This window comes from Artemia sp. Qi Xiang Cuo, chromosome 13, assembly GCF_049724085.1.
Source record: "Artemia sp. Qi Xiang Cuo chromosome 13, ASM4972408v1, whole genome shotgun sequence".
Lineage (NCBI taxonomy): Eukaryota > Metazoa > Arthropoda > Branchiopoda > Anostraca > Artemiidae > Artemia > Artemia sp. Qi Xiang Cuo.
This window is the reverse complement of record NC_142806.1, coordinates 17,363,318-17,380,995: the sequence shown is the minus strand read 5'-3', so window position 1 is coordinate 17,380,995 and position 17,678 is coordinate 17,363,318. Positions and strand designations below refer to the sequence as shown.

At 35.9% G+C, this 17,678-nt stretch overlaps 1 protein-coding gene across 1 annotated transcript in view; it reads right to left on the bottom strand.

Moving 5' to 3' along the window:
* Nucleotides 1-17,678, bottom strand: part of LOC148945024 (uncharacterized) — a 134,541-nt gene that overhangs the window by 11,522 nt on the left and 105,341 nt on the right. Inside the window, exons 4-5 of the mRNA XM_089098578.1 lie at nt 7,624-7,749; nt 4,642-4,822 (exon numbers count right to left, since the gene is read on the bottom strand). Coding sequence (XP_088954704.1) covers nt 4,642-4,822; nt 7,624-7,749 — 307 coding nt within the window. The remainder of the gene's footprint in view (nt 1-4,641; nt 4,823-7,623; nt 7,750-17,678) is intronic.

Below are 17,678 nucleotides of genomic sequence, written 5' to 3'. Positions count from 1 at the left end.
ACAGTCAACTAAATATAAAACAACGTAGATCTATTGAACAATAGACACAAACAGAAAACCTGTAGTAGAAAATGTTACTTGTGCCTAATTGAGGCTGAATAGGTTATAAAACAAAATCAATTAAATACAAACCAGGTAAACACTAAAACAATTAGAACACCTACAGTTGAAAATTTTACGCATAAATAACTGAGCTAGATTATTTTTTTAAATAAAAAAAAAAAAAACACAAGTCTGGTATACACAAACACAAGTAGAATTTCTGTAATTTAAATCAATCAACTACAAATGAAGTAAGCACTAACACAAGGTAGTAAATTTTGCGTATAAGTAATTGAAGTGTAATATGTTGCAAAATAATCAACTAAAGACAAAAAAACACAGATCTATTGAACGATAACCAAAATAATGCTTGTAAAATGTCTATGGTGGTAAATTTTGCGTATAAATAACTGAGGTAAAATATTTCCTTATTACAACTTATTAAAAACCAATCAAGGAAACACTAACACAAATAGAATACCTCTAGTGGAAAATTTTGTGCATAGACAATTGCGATAGAACATGTTTCAAAATGCAATCAACTAAACACAATGTAACAAAAATTAACTAAACACTGAAAAAAATTAGTATATCTACAGTGTTAAACTATACCTATAAATAACGGAGGTCGAATATGCTGTAAATGTTTATTTTAAAACCAAAATCAACTATACACTAACACAAGAAGAAAACCAGTAATGAAATTTTGCATAACCAAAAAATTGAGGTAGAATATTCCCTAGAATAAAATAAACAAAACACAAATCAACTAAACACTAACACAAGAAGAATGCGTGTGATGGAAAGTTTCACCTTAAGATAATTGCAGTAGAAAATGTTTTAAAAAACAATCAACTAAACTCAACAAAGCCCAAATCAACCAAACACTAAGCACTAGTGGAATACCAGGTGCAGAACATTTTGCGCATAAGTAATTGATGCACAGTGGGTTATAAAACAAAATCAGCTAAACACAAAGAAACACAAATAAATTCATCATTAAACACAAGTGAAATAACTATGGTGAAAAGTTTTCCACATTAATAATTGGGGTACAATATCTTGAATACACAATCTACTAAACACGACGAAAGTTTTAATTTTTCTTATCTTCTGAAATTCATCCAAAAGTTAAGATTATTCAAGCTAACGGATCTTTTTAAATATTAAAGTGAAATCCTTTGAAATTACCAAAATATTGCAAGCAAGGAAAAAAACCTACAGTTCAAAATTAAATGCAATTTCAGGTATTTTGACTGAAAATCAATTTGGAACGAGAGTTCTCCCAGCTAGTAATGACTAAATTTCATCTAAATTCAATTTTACTATCGATTGGATGAAGATAGTACGAATAAAAGAATTTTTGAATATGACCACCCCTTCTTGTAGATGTTCTTGTGAAAATAAATTATGGTAAACCCTTCGTATACGCCCACATAAGTTCAATACGGCAATCTGCCAAGGCGTAAATAAGAGATAACTAACACTTCTGACTAAGTTTATTCAATATACAATACCCTTTTTGTGCACACCCTGATAAATAGGAATTTTACATCTAAGCCCTTGGTAAAATTGCAGAGGGGCCAAAGATCCCCCAAAATAAAAAGTACAGTATCTTCTTTTTGATTTACCGATAGAAAACCATATTAAGACACTAGCTATTACTTTCCATCAAGATTTATCTATCTCTTGTAATGTTCTGTCTACGTTATAATAACAAAATTTAGGCATCTACTTCCTCATAAAAGTCGGGTCAGGTACTAACTATTGAAAGGTAACCCTTTTATAAATCAATGTAATCGTATGTTTACAGACGTTTAACTGAAATCAGCACAAATAGTACAAACAAGGCACCAATTACTACTACCAACCTAGGATGCTTAGAAGTCAACGTCCACATCTATTTCACGTCCTAATGACTAACATTAAAGAACCTCCTACCCTCATATGAAGCACTCAATGAAGCACAGTCGCCTGAGACTGTAGCATTTGATTTTTGCCATATTCTTCTGAATAGCTAGCCAGTCGACCTAGAAATTATATGGGTAAAAGATATTTTGATATTTTTACCCTCCCTGTTTCCATAGAAGTTTCATCAGGTAACTATCACAGAAAGACACAACTATGACTCTAGTTCTTGCACGAGACCAGTGTAAGAGCTAAGTTTGATCTGAATGCTACGTGCTTATGAAAGTAATTTAGAAACTCCCTTTTCTCCAGACACAGGTGTTGGATCATTCCCAAACCTTGAAAGATGGAACTGAACCAGTTAATTTTTCTTCCGACAGAGTTTGATTGATATTTGGTAGTGCTTTCTGCTAGATTTCCTGATTGTAAGATTTCAAGGTGCCACAAAAATTTCATCCGGTGCAGAACAGCAGAAGGTATACCTAAGACTTTAGCTCTTAAACCAGTTTGGTTATAACTTGACAGTCCTATCAAGTTCGGTTAAAACTTGACATTCCCCTCCTGGTATATGTAGTGATAACAAGAATTCAGTGACGCATTCCCTTAAAAGAGGCCAACACATGAAAGGACTCCCGAAAAGAGACAACTATGACATTTCCGACAATTTTTTGATCTAAAATCCCATTTTCCTAGTTAGCATTAAGACATGAATTTAGAAGGCTTCCCTTAAAAAAGTCATATCCGCTTCTGAACCTCCGCCCCTCCCCAAGAAGTACAAAAAGGACTATAGCTTCCAGTTTTAGTATTATTAATATTAAACAAGTCCTTTTGAGCAATATTCTGGTGACAAAAATTTTAGAACACCCTTATCTCAATTACGATAAATTGGGAACAAACTTTAAGCAGGACAATTAATCTTATGTTCTGCCCTATTTGACTAAGACCTGGTAGCTCATCTGTGTAGATACAGCGATGACAAGAATACAGTAGCACATTCTCGAACACTGGTCAAAATATTAAAGGACTCCTAAAAGGAACAACTCGGAAATTTATTTTACATCTCACCACTTTTAGTCAAGATCTAAAAACCCATTTTTCTAAATGCCATAGTAACAAGAATTTAACAGGCCTCCTCAAAAAAATATCTGATCCCTCCAAGAAGCATGAAAGGACAATAACTCTTAATTTATACCCTAATCTTGTTAAGACCTAACAGTCCTTCTGGCTAACACCATGATGACAATATTCTTGGGGCCCACTCTCCCAGGTATACTCGATCAGGAACAACAATGTTCAAAAAGCAAAATTCTTACAATCCTTACTTTCTACCATTCTCGGTCAAAACCAAGCAGCTCATTATGGTATTTGGATGAGAATTTGGTGCTCTCTTACTCTAATGCGGGGCTCCCACGGCGTCAATAAAGTCAATAAAGGCGTCCACAAAGCTAATAAACTGTTTTCCTCGCATGACTTTGTTGACTTTATTGCTGAAGGAAGAAAGTTGAACTTTATTTAACCTTTTCAAGAAAGTCCACAAAATACCAGAAGACGTGTGGAAAATTTCAAATAAACAACATACAAATTAGTGTCTAAAAGTAAAAAGGTGGATACTTGTTTAAATATTTTGCTTGATAAAAGAAACAAAAAATATTTTTAATGTTATTAAAAAGAAAAAATGAAGCGGAATAAAACGGGAGCGAGGAATTTGCAAGGAATAAGAAAAAGTTTTAACTCTGTAAAACCGGTTCAATAAAAGTATCTAAAATTTCAGACTTTTAAAAGCTTCCAAAAAGATGGTTTTCTAAGTTCCATGTCTGACTATTTCAGTCATTTTATGAAAAGTTGCTGTAAAGTCAAAAAGGTGAAATCCTTGTTTGAGTGGGTTAAACTTTATGGTTTGCACTTTCTTGAAAAAGTTTATTGGCTTTATTAACGCCATGGGAGCCCCACATAACACAAGTCAACATGTGCATGGACTCCAAACTTCACAAGTAAGACAGTTACTCTCACTTACAGTTAGATTTGGCTGACATCAGATGAGTGTCCCTAATAGGTGTAATTTGGACATAAATTTTTATTTTTCATCAATTCTCTTTAATTTCTGACAACTCTTCAGGTAAGTTGTATCCACTTGTTCTGACAACAGTTTCTGACAACTCTTCATGTAAGTTTTATCCATTTAAGTTGTATTGACTTGTTTTGAGGCCGTATTTTGTCGAACCTAGTAGCTCGTAAGTTACTTTGAATGTAAGGGAAAAGTTAAAACCATCCCCTAGTCTACATCTTGATTGACATCTAATATATATCCTGGAGGGATATGACACTAGAACTAACAAAATAAAGTCGCCAGGCAGTTATATTTTGACTGTACCCTTAGCTTCTTTCATGAACGACGGTAGAAAGCAGCACATGTGGTTTGAAAGTCAGAAGTAACTGCCTAAATATGAAATCTAAAAGCTGAGTTACTCGAGTGTATTATAGGCTATCTAAGCTTAAGTTTAATTGACAGTACTTTTATAGAAATCATATTTCCAGAGAATATCGTGTCACTTTGTTCTTTTGAAAAGTAGACCCAAACATTACAGTTTAATTTGATACTCCTATGTTCTCTATTAGCTATATACTGAATTAGCACTTACAGTTTCTTCATTCGATCTACTTCATTTCACTATTTATATTCTCTATACTGACCTGAGTTGCCAACAATGGAGCGACCTGGTTCAACTATTATTTTCAATTCAGGTGAGACTTCCTGTCGAATAACGCTGATCATGTTAGACGGCTTGGGTAAAACATCTTCCCCTGTGTAGTCGATTCCGAGGCCTCCTCCGAGGTTCAGATACTCCAGATTAGGAAAACCCTCATGGCGAAGCTAAATAAAGACAAGGTTTTATGTATGAGTGTTACCCTCTAGATTTCTTAAGAACTAGATTTTAACGAAAGACAGCCGTTCTTAATCACAAAGTTTTAGAGATGTTAAAGTTAAAAATTTATTCTTCCCTAGAACCGTCTTTGGTATATTTTTATATGAAATGAAAGCTATGTCTTCTTAAGCTGTTTGGTACCACATGTTTTTGGCTTATTTTTGATTTTTTTTTAATTTTGCGCCCGCTGTAACCAAAACCACCTAAGGTCAGATTTTTCATTGAAGTGGAATTCTCGCTATATACTAATTTTGAAAACATATACAACAAGTATATTTCTGCTTGACCAATGAAAAAAAATCTCATTTCATTTTTATAGTCATAAGAAAGTAAAAAATTTTTGACATAAAAAGTAAAAAATTAACAGTAGGATGATTCCAGAAGACCTTTAAATGAAAGCTATATCTTCTTAAGCTGTTTAGCACCACATGTATTTTGCTCATTTTTGGCTATTTTTTCTTATTATCAATTTGGCTGTCGCTGCAACCAAAACCAAATAGAGATACAGTTGGCTAAGAAGAAATACACTTGTCATGTATATTTTCAGAATAAGGATATATCAAGAATCCCGAGCTTTCATTAAAAAAGCTCTATTCACCGAATAGCGCATTCAATAAAAAGTGAAAAATTAATGCTAGGATGATTCCCAAAGACAAGCACATTTTGAAATGAAAACTATATCTTCTTAAACTGTTTTCTGAAACATTTTTTTTGCATATTTTTGGCTAGTTTTTGCTTGTTTTCGATATTTTGCCCGCTGCAACCAAAACTGACCAAGGCAAGATGAAATTCTTTTTCATTAGAGTCGAATTCTTGATATGTCCTAATTTTGAAAATATACATGGCAAGTATATTTCTACTTAGCCAATTCAATAAACCTGGTTTCATTTTCACTGTCACAGAAAAGTAAAAAATTTGACATAAAAACTAAAAATTTAACAGTAAAATGATTGCTAAAGACATCTACACCTTTAAACGAAAGCTACGTCTTCTTAAGTTGTTTAGTGCCACATGTTTTTTGATTATTTTTGGCTAATTTTTACTTGTTTTTGATTTGGCTCCCGCTGCAACTAAAACTGACTAAGGCCAGATGGAGGTCTTTCTCATTAGAGTCAAATTCTCGATATATCCTAGGTTTAAAGACATTTATGGCATGTATATTTCCTTTGAACCAATAAGAAAATGACCTAATTTTATTGTCCTTGGAACTTTAAGCTTCGGAATGAGGCTATTCCAAATATTCAGGACTTAAATAGTCGTGGTCAACTGAAACATGATCTACATAAAGAGCTGCTTGATATGAATGCCTTTGAAATAGATTGAAAAGCAAAAGTTTCGAACAATTTATTTTTACTTGCATGTTTTCTATAAGCTTTTCTAATCTATTATTTTCTCTGATTATTTTATAAGCATTTAAATTACTGAAATTACTAAATTATTTTCTAACTTAGTATGATTTTATTATCTTCCTTAATTGTCTTACATTTTCTAGTGTTACTTATTTCTAAAAAAGTAAAATAGTTAGAAAACAGGTTGATCTATCATTACAGGTCAGGAACTATAATAGAATATACTTACTTTACATAATTTACCAATTTATATTATGTATCTAATGCACCTATTTGTCTGTTTGTGTCTAATTTGGTAAATGGTTTCACGCCGACATAAACATTTTTTAAAATAACTCAAGAAGTCAATTTACTACATTTCTCCAGTTCTATTTATTATGTTCTTTCTATCTCTTATCTTTATTATTTTTGCATTGTGTCCTAGCAAGAGGTGCCACTGATTAATTTTTGTAAATCGGTATTAAATTGTTTTTTTTTACCACGAATAATTCATTCAATTAAGCATATAATTTAGACCAAATACGTCAAAAAATGGCTTTATTTTTACTGAATTGGATTATGGTTCAAAATATTTTTCTCTAATGTCAAATCTTATATGAAAACCCTGTCTAATTTTCAAAAATAATGAAAATATTTTCTGAAATTCTCAAAATTTCAACCCACCTAAAAGGCTGCGTCATTTACTTTATAGACCCATCTGCAAGAGTCGTTTTTTCAGACTCTAGAAAAAAACAACGAGGAACTTATCTTTTAGTATCTTATTTGGGAAGTTATGCCAATTTCATGACTTGTCTTAGTGATATTTGATGTCGAGAGCTTTGTTGTGCTACCTGTTTTTTTTACTTTACTTGGATTATGTTTACTTTATTCCTTTATCACTTTACTGTTTATTTTTTAATTCATTTCTTATCTTAAGTACTTCATTGCACAATAAAATTAAAAAGAAACATGGGGTATTCTTTTTTCCATAGTCCTATCTCAAATCATGGAAGATGAACGCCTGACTATTTTCCCATAATATTTGATTCGCTCTTCAATTCTTATATGCCCTCCATTTTGAAGTACTACGTTTTACGAGAAATCGCTGCAATTTTGCGGAGTGTGAAGAACTTTTTACCAGTTTTGAGGAGGGAATGTAATTTAGCATTTGCAGTAATTTCTCTTGACATGCAAGAAAATGTGCTCAGGTATCAAGTGAATATTTAATTGTTAAAAATGGACTGCATAGAAAGATTATTTAGTTACATTATTTAGATTATGTAGCTCACGTTATTTAGTAGGATTTTACTGATTACTCCGAAGCAATAATAGGAGTTAACAGCAGCAAACTGATATAAAGTCACAACAGCAGCAAACTGATATAAAGTCATAATAGTATATGGAAACTAATTGATAATTACCTTTGTTCCTAAGTTATTCAGAATGATAGCAGCATCTTTAAATATATCAACTGATTTTATTGTGCTACCTAGATGGCAGTGTAATCCAACCACTTTGACTCCAGGATGCTTTAAAATTGAAAGTACCTGAAATAAAAATTAAGATAAATAAAATAAAATCCAGATCATAGTCTTTAGTCTAAAAATATTTAATGGTAAGACCTGGTTCAATTTTAACACAGCTGGGAGCAATAGACAAAAAAAAGCTTTATCATTTTTTTAATAAAAGACGGTCAATCAAATTTTTTTCTATTTTCTGAGACCCCAATATCTTTAACAACAAAAACAATACTGTCTAAAACGATGCCTTAAAGAAAACCAAAGAGCTATCTTAAAACCTATAAATAATGAAAAACAAAGTCTTATAATAATTCAAATTAAAAACGACCAAAAATTACAATAAGAGCCAAAACAAAAACAAATTAACTTGAAAATCAAGTCATGCTTAAAACGAATAGATTCTGCCTCGAAGACCGTTCAAAAACCAGATCATCGTTTGCGTTTTACTGCAAAATATTTTTTTTTTTTTTGTTAGCAGCTTCTCCTTATTGTCAGAACTTTAACGACAACATCACAAAAAAGTAGTAGCTCAAGTTAATTAGAATTTACAAACGACAATGGTGCTACCTGTTCCCGTCTCCCGCTCCAAAACCTCTAAAAACGTGATTGCCATTTGTATTTTATTAAAAGCGATATGTATTTTGAACAATATGGTATTTAGTTGTCAAAATATAAACGACATCAACAAAAAGGAAGAAAATCACCTAACAATAATTTTTTTAATTAATTTGTGTCCATTTTAGTTGACATTATTTTTTTCTTGTTGATTAATACATGAGTTACAGTTCCGTTTTGTTTTCTGTTTAAGAATTGATATTCTGGCCTGCTATTTAAGTTTTGGAGAAACTTAAAATGTTAAGTAAAAATTTTTGAACTGCAATAATTTTGCACAAAAGATTTAAAAAAAAATTCTACTGCAAATTTTGTTACGCATGAGAAGGGAGAATGCAATTCAAATGGGTATAAAACGTGCACAGGTTTCCGCCTCCTATTTAATTCCTAACACCATGTTTTACCCCTTTGAATGCTAATCAAAATTGATCGAATCTTTAATATAAGAGCCTATTTGTATTATATTTGTTGGAATTGGTTGTTTTAATGAATCATTTTGAGGTTATTTATTATGAAAATTTCTGCTATGTTTTTCAAAAAAAGGACACCAAGAGTCGACACAGCAAGATTTGTTTCCCAATTGAGGTTCCCTTTATCCTGAAATTTTGATCGAAGTGTCTTTACGGTCTGAAATTTTTAGGCAGCGCAATAGCGCTGCCTAAGTAAAGAGCGACATGGGCACAATCTATTATTTATTTTATTTATTTATTTTCTATTTCGTTTTAGATCTGGGCACTTCGTATCGAAGAAGTTGTCGTAGAAACCTTGAAAAGGACTCATTCAATCGGAAATTTAAAGGGCTAGTGCCCTTTTGAATAGTCGAAAGTGTTTGGACGGCAACTTTGTTGTCGTAGGAACTTCTAAAAAGGCTCCTTCGTTTGGAAATTGAAGAGGCTAGTGCCCTTTTTAGTAGTCGAAAGTGATTAGAGGGCAACTAATGCCCCTCCCGTACCCACCATTTCCCCTAACACATGTTCAGCGTAGTTAAAAGGTCCGGAAATTTCGTCTTTGAGGATGATACCCCCCCCAGATCCCTCAGGGCAAGGGTTGTAAGTTATGCCCTGGGGACATATAAGGTTTTAATTAAAAGGGTGGTCGTATTAACTTCGGAGGGGGCTCATTGGATTGGTAATCAGAAATTCTAATTCTCTTTTTAGGATTCAAAGTGATCGGAGGGTGGATACCCCCCGAAAATGTTTTCACTTTTAAATATTTTCACTTTTCTTACTTTCATAAATAAACAATTATCAACATTTTAAGGAATACATATCAGTATATGTCAATTAAACTGACAATCCTCTTCCATTTATTTTTTTATTTTTATTTTTTAGTAAAGTGCAAATTATGTTCGAGTCCTGAGAAGGCATGGGGGTTATCAGCCCTACTCATGTTAATTTTTGCTCGCTTTGAGTTTGACTCGGTTATTTATTGTATAAATTAAAAAAAAAAAAAATTTCCACAAAATAAGTTTTTCAAAGAAAAGTAAAGAACTCCATTAAACAAAAAATGAAGAAAAATAAAATCAAATAATCTACCAAGCGTGAAACTACCACAAATAAGCATCGTTAAATAAATGGAACCCAAAACGAACAGAAATTACAATAAATTAACGCGTCAAACTCAAAACGAGCAGAAATTAACATAAGTTGGGCTCAAAACCCCTATGCCTTCCAAAGGCCAGTACATAATTTGCACTTTACAGAAAAAATATAAATGTTTTTGCTTTTACAACTTTAATAAATCAAATAATGTTAACATTTTGATTACTAAATATCAGTATATGTATATTAAATTGACAATGCATATTCATCTGTATTTTTTTCAGTAAAGTACAAATTATGTTCTGGCCTTGGGAAGGCAACTTACAACCCTTGCCCTGAGGGCTGTGGGCGAGTGTCCTCCTTAAAAAACATAATTTCAATCTGGAAATCAACTACGCTGAACAAAATTGCTATCTAAAAATTTCGATTGGATGTGTTTGGGGAAAAGGTGGGCGTAAGAGGGGGGTTAGTTGTGCTCAAATCACTTTTGACTATTAAAAAGGGCAATAGACCTTTGAATTTCCAATCGAATGAGCCCTTTTTCAAGTTTTATGGCAAAGATTTCAATAAAAACTCATATGCCCCAGGGCATAATTTATAACCCTTGCCCTGAAGACTGTGGGGGGGGGGGAGTGCCATGCTCAAAGATATAATTTCCTGAACTTTAAACTGCGCGGAACAAAAAGGCTATCTCAAAATTTTGATTGTATGAGTTTGAGGAAATGGTCGGCGTGGAAGGGGTGTTAGTTGCATTCTAATCAATTTCGACTATTAAAAAGGGCACTAGCCATTTCACTTTCCAATCAAATGCGCCTTTTTTGACGTTTTTCCGAAACCGCGTCATATGAGAACCTTAGTGGACTACAGGACATAACTACCCACCCGTGTTCGGAGGGCTGGGGGGGGGGGGGTTGTCATTCTCAAAGATATAATTTCCAGAATTTTCAACTACGTTAAACAAAATGACTATCTCAGAATTTTGATTGGATGTGTTTTGGTAAAAGGTGGGCGTGAGAAGGGGGTTAGTTGCCCTCCAATCACTTTTGACTATTAAAAAGGGCACTAACCCTTTGAATTTCCAATGGAATGAGACTTTTTTGAAGTTTTATACGACAACGCTTTATATAAAAACATTATATGCCCCAAGGGCATAACTTACAACCCTTGCCCTGAAGGCTGTGGGGAACTGTCCTCCTCAAAAACATAATTTCTATCTGGAAATCAACTACGCTGAACAACATGGCTTTCTCCAAATTTTAATTGGTTGTGTTTCGTAAGATTGTGTGTATCAACAGGGTGTAAGTTGCTATCTAATCACTTTCGATTTTCAAAAGGTGCACAAGCCACTTTAACTCTAAATGGCATTAGCCTTTCTTAATGTTTCTCGGGTAAGTTATTCAATACGAATCACCTTGATGTAAAAGGAAAAAAAAATAAATAATACATACAGCCGACATCGTTCTTATATCCCCAGGGCATATCTTAAAACCCTTGCCTTTATGGCTGTGGAGGAGTGACCTCCTCAAAAACATATTTTCTATCTGGAAATCAACTACGCTGAACAAAATGACTATCTCAAAATTTTGATTGGATGTGTTTCGAGAAATGGTTTGCATGCAAAGGGTGTTCGTTGCCTTCCTTTCACTTTCAACTACTAAAAAGGGCACAAGCCACTCCTATTTCCAATTAAACGAGCCATTTTTGAAGTTTTTAAAACAACTTCTTCGATACGAAGTGCCCTGGTCTAAAAGAAAAAATAAATAAATAATACATACAGCCGACATCGTTCTTATATCCCCAGGGCATATCTTAAAACCCTTGCCTTGAGGGTTGCGGAGGAGTGACCTCCTCAAAAGCATATTTACTATCTGGAAATCAACTACGCTGAACAAAATGGCTCTCTCAAAATTTAGATTGGATGGGTTTCGGGACATGGTGGGCGTGGAAGGGGTGTTAGTCGCCTTCTCATCACTTTCGACTATTAAAAAGGGCACTAGCCACTCCAATTTCCAATTGAATGAACCCTTTTCGAAGTTTCTACGACAAATTCTTCGATACGAAGTGCCCTGATCTAAAGAAAAAAATAACAAAAAATAAATTGTGCCAGCATCGTTCTTATATGCCACCAGAGCATAACTTAAAACCCTTGGCCTGAGGGTTGTGAGGGAGTGACCTCCTCAAAAACATATTTTCTATCTGGAAATCAACTACGTTGAACAAAATGGCTATCTCAAAATTTTGATTGGATGTGTTTGGGGAAATGAAGGGCGTGGATGGGATGGTTGCCTTCCAATCACTTTTGACTATTGAAAAGGGCACTAGCCACTCCAATTTCTAATCGAATGAGTGGTTTTCGAAGTTTCTACGACAACTCCATCGAAACGAAGTGCCCTGGTCTGAGACCAAGAAAAAAAAATATATTGTGCCAACATCGTTCTTTAAATGAGCCCTTTTTGAAACCTTACGAAAACTTTCTATACAAACCTTATACGCCCCCAGGGCATAACTTAAAGCCCTTGCACTGAGGGCTCTGAGGGGGTAAACATATTTTCTATCTGGAAATCAACTACGCTGAAACAAAATGGCTATCTCAAAATTTTGATTGGATGTGTTTGTTGGAATGAAGGGCGTGGGGGAGGGGCTGGTTGCCCTTCAATCACTTTTGACTATTATAAAGGGCACTAGCCACTCCAATTTCCAATCGAATGAGCCCTTTTCGAAGTTCCTAAGACAACTCCTTTGATACGAAGTGCCCGGGTATGGAAAAAAATTAATAAAAATAAATAATACATTGTGCAAACATCGTTCTTTAATTAGGCAGCGCTATTTTGCTCTCTATGATTGTCTGTTCCTCCTCAAAAACATAATTTCTATCTGGAAATCAACTACGCTGAACAAAATGGCTATCTCAAAATTTTGATTGGATGTGTTTGGGGAAATGGTGGGCGTGGAAGTGATGATAGTTCCCTTTCAATGACTTTTGACTATTAAAAAGGGCACTAGTCATTCAATTGTTATTCGAATCAGCCATTTTTGTAATTTTTTCAACAACGATCTCTATAAAAACTGTATATGCCCCCAGGGCATAACTTAGAACCCTTGCCCTGAGGACTGTGAGGGGGTTGTCGTCCTCAAAGACCTAATTTGCCAAACTTATAACTACGTTGAATAAAATGGCTATCTCAAAATTGTGATTGGATGTGTTTCGGGGAAAGGTTGGCGGTAGAAGGGGGTTAGTTGTCCTCCAATGACTTTCGACTATTAAAAAGGGCACTATCCCTTTGAATTTCCAATCGAATGAGCCTTTTTTGAAGTTTCTACGACAACGCCTTCTATAAAAACCTTATATGCCTCCAGGGTATGACTTACAACCCTTGCCCTGAAGGCTGTGGGGGAGTGTCCTCCTCAAAAACATAATTTCTATCCGGAAATCAACTACGCTGAACAAAATGGATACCTCAAAATTTTGAGTGGATGTGTTTCGGGAAATAGTGGGCATGGAAGGGGTGTTAGTTGCCTTCCAATCACTTTCGACTATTAAAAAGGGCACAAACCACTCCAATTTCTAATCGAGTGAGTCCTTTTTGAAGTTTCTACGACAACGCGTTCTATAAAACCTTATAAGCCCCCAGGGCATAACTTACAACCCTTGCCCTGGGGACTGTGAGGGGGTTTTCGTCCTCAAAGACCTAATTTGCAGAACTTAAAACTACGTTGAATAAAATGGCTATCTCAATATTTTGATTGGATGTGTTTCGGGGAAAGGTTGGCGGTAGAAGGGGGTTAGTTGTCCTCCAATGACTTTCGACTATTAAAAAGGGCACTATCCCTTTGAATTTCCAATCGAATGAGCCTTTTTTGAAGTTTCTACGACAACGCCTTCTATAAAAACCTTATATGCCCACAGGGAATAACAACCCTTGCCCTGAAGGCTGAGGGAGAGTGTTCTCCTCATAAACATAACTCCTGTCTCGAAATCAACTATGCTGAACAAAATGGCTATCTCAAAATTTTGATTGGATGTGTTTCGGGAAATGGTGGGCGTGGAAGGGGTGTTAGTTGCCTTCCAATCACTTTTGACTATTAAAAAGGGCACAAGCCACTCCAATTCCTAATTGAATGAGCCCTTATCGAAGATTCTACGACAACGTCTTCGATACAAAGTGCCCTGCTCTAAAGGAAAAAAATAATAAATAATACATTGTGCAAACATCGTTCTTATAGGCCCTCAGGGCATAACTTAAAACCCTTGCCCCAAGGGGTGGGGGAGGCGTGTCCTCCTCAAAAACATATTTTCTATCGTGTAATCAACTACGCGGAACAAAATGGCTATCTCAAAATTTTGACTGGATGTGTTTGGGAGAATGATAGGCGGGAGGGGGGGCTAGTTGCCCTCCAATCAATTTTGACTATTGAAAAGGGCACTAGCCCTTTGAATTTCCAATCGAATGAGCCTTTTTTGAAGTTTCTACGACAACGCCTTCTATAAAACTTTATGTGCCACCAGGGCATAACTTACAGCCCTTACCCTGAAGGTTGTGGGGGAGTTTCCTCCTAAAGAACCTATTTTCTATTTGAATATCAACTACTCGCAAAAAGACGGCTACACCGAAACGCGTACTCGATGTGTTTCGGGTAATGATGTGGGTGGATGAGATGTTAGTTGGCCTTTAATCACTTGTAACTATTAAAAAAGATTCAAGCCATTCCAATGTTCAATCGAATGAGGCATTTTTGAAGTTTCTACAATAACGCGTTCTATAAAACCTTGATGCCCCCAGGGCATAACGTAGAACCCTTGCTCTGAGGACTGTGAGGAGTTGTCGTCCTCAAAAACTAATTTGCCAAACTTATAACTACATTGTGCAAACATGGCTATCTCAAAATTGTGATTGGATGTGCCCTCGGGGAGAGGTTGGCGGTAGAAGGGCGTTAGTTGTCCTCCAATGACTTTCGACTGTTGAAGAGGGCACTGTCCTTCGAATTTCAAATCGACATGAGCCTTTTCTGAAGTTTCTATGACAACGCCTTCTATAAAACCTTATATACGCTCCAGGGCATAACACAACCCTTGCCCTGAAGGCTGTAGGGAGTGTCCTCCTCAAAAACATAATTTCTATCCGGAAATCAACTACGCTGAACAAATTGGCTACCTCAAAATTTTGTTTGGATGTGTTTCGGGGAAATGGTGGGCGTGGAGGGGGTGTTAGTTGCCTTCTAATCGCTTTCAACTATTAAAAAGGGCACTAGTCATTTCGATTTCTATTCGAAAGAGCCCTTTTTGTAGTTTTTACGACAACACGCTCTGTAAGAGCCTTATAAGCCCCCAGGGCATAACTTAGAACCCTTGCCCTGAGGGCTATGTGGGGGACGTCATCCTCAATGACCCAATTTACAGACCCTATAACTATGTTGAATAAAATGGATTTCTCAAAATTTTGATTGGATGTGTTTCAGGGAAAGGTTGGCGGTAGAAGGGGGTTAGTTGTCCTCCAATGACTTTCGACTATTAAATAGGGCACTAGCCCTTTGAATTTCCAATCAAATGAGCCTTTTTTGAAGTTTCTACGACAACGCCTTCTATAAAAACCTTATATGCCCACAGGGAATAACAACCCTTGCCCTGAAGGCTGAGGGAGAGTGTTCTCCTCATAAACATAACTCCTGTCTCGAAATCAACTATGCTGAACAAAATGGCTATCTCAAAATTTTGATTGGATGTGTTTCGGTAAATGGTGGGTGTGGAAGGGGTGTTAGTTGCCTTCCAATCACTTTTGACTATTAAAAAGGGCAGAAGCCACTCCAATTCCTAATTGAATGAGCCCTTATCGAAGATTCTACGACAACGTCTTCGATACAAAGTGCCCTGCTCTAAAGGAAAAAAATAATAAATAATACATTGTGCAAACATCGTTCTTATAGGCCCTCAGGGCATAACTTAAAACCCTTGCCCCAAGGGTTGGGGAGGGGGGCGTGTCCTCCTCAAAACATATTTTCTATCTTGTAATCAACTACGCGGAACAAAATGGCAATCTCAAAATTTTGACTGGATGTGTTTGGGAGAATGAGCGGCGGGAGGGGGGGCGAGTTGACCTCCAATCAATTTTGACTAGTAAAAAGGGCACTAGCCCTTTGAATTTCCAATCGAATGAGCCTTTTTTGAAGTTTCTACGACAACGCCTTCTATAAAACTTTATGTGCCACCAGGGCATAACTTACAGCCCTTACCCTGAAGGCTGTAGGGGAGGGTCCTCCTCAAAAACATAATTTCTATCTGGAAATCAACTACGCTGAACAAAATGGCTATCTCAAAATTTTGATTGGATGTGTTTGGGGGAATGATGGGCGTGGGGGGGGGGCTAGTTGCCCTCTTATCACTTTTGACTATTATAAAGGGCACTAGCCACTCCAATTTCCAATCGAATGAGCCCTTTTCGAAGTTTCTACGACAACTCCTTCGAAGTGCCCGGGTATGGAAAAAAATAAATAAAAATAAATAATACATTGTGCAAACGTCGTTCTTTACTTAGGCAGCACTTTTGCGCTGCCTATGTTTTTATGTTTGTTTTGAGTTTCATTTATTTTTTTATAGTGATGTGTTGTAGTTTTACGCTTGGAAAAATAATTTGACTTTATTTCTGCTTATTATTGGCTTAATGGAGCTCTTTAGCTTTCTTTGAAAAACTTGATTTGTGGAAAAAGTCTTTTGAATTAATTCACACTAGGAATCGAAATTGTTTATATTCTTGAAACAAATCATTTTCTCGAGATATTCCTTTCTTTTGAAGCTCGTTAGGCCCCATTATAATAATTTATATGGAAACCATTTTATGTAAGATATTTATTTCTTCTTGGCCCAGGCTCTGTTGGCCCATAAGCTGCTAGCCAATCGAGACAGATTTTGGCCTATTTTGGGAAGGTTGCGAAATAGCTTCAATTCTACTCTTGGGATGTGATGCAGGTATGATAGGGTCTCATCAGAAAGGACTCTCGGATATTTGCTTTTCTGTCAACTAAAAAGACCTTACTTACTTACTTATTTATTTTATTGTAGCAGAACTCAAGCATCTCAGCTCTCCTTGGCGTCCAGTAGCCTCGTCATTGTCGTAAGCCAAGAGTCTCGGTCGTTCGAAAGTGGCTCAATCAATTCAAATCAGTACTTTTCCTATCTTCGTCCATACATCTTGAGGCCACCGATTGGGTCTAGGTCAGCTTTGATGCAGGCAAGCCATGTTTTCTTCTGTCCCCCATGTCACATTTCCATCCCGGAAGAGGTGAGCATCAGAGGCCTTTATTAACGTGTGGGCGGCGAAGTGTATGGCCGAATCAAAACGCTGATGACAGAGTTTGCGGAGTTCGTCATTGCTGACTCGATCACGGAGTTTAATGTCAATGATTCTCCTTAGACATGAATTATCAAAAACGTCAAGGGCTTGATTGTTGGATGCATTCAGAGCCCAAGTCTCACAGCCGTATAGCAAGACAGACCGAACAAGCGCCTGATATATCCTCATTATTGTCTTCAAACGAACTTTTTTCTGGTTCCACAGAGCTGGGTGAAGACTCCAGCTGCTGAAGCAATTTGCGACTGAATTTCTGATGTGCATCCTCCTATTGGGTCTACCAGAGAACGTAGGTACTTGAATTCAGGTATGTTGTCTATGGGCGACTGTTCTAGTAACATTGGGGGTTCTTGAGATGATATACTAGACACCATGACTTTTGTCTTCAAGGAGCTTATCTTCAGGTCGACCAGAGAGAATTCTCAGCTAACTTCGATGGCATGGATTGGGCTTCTAAACG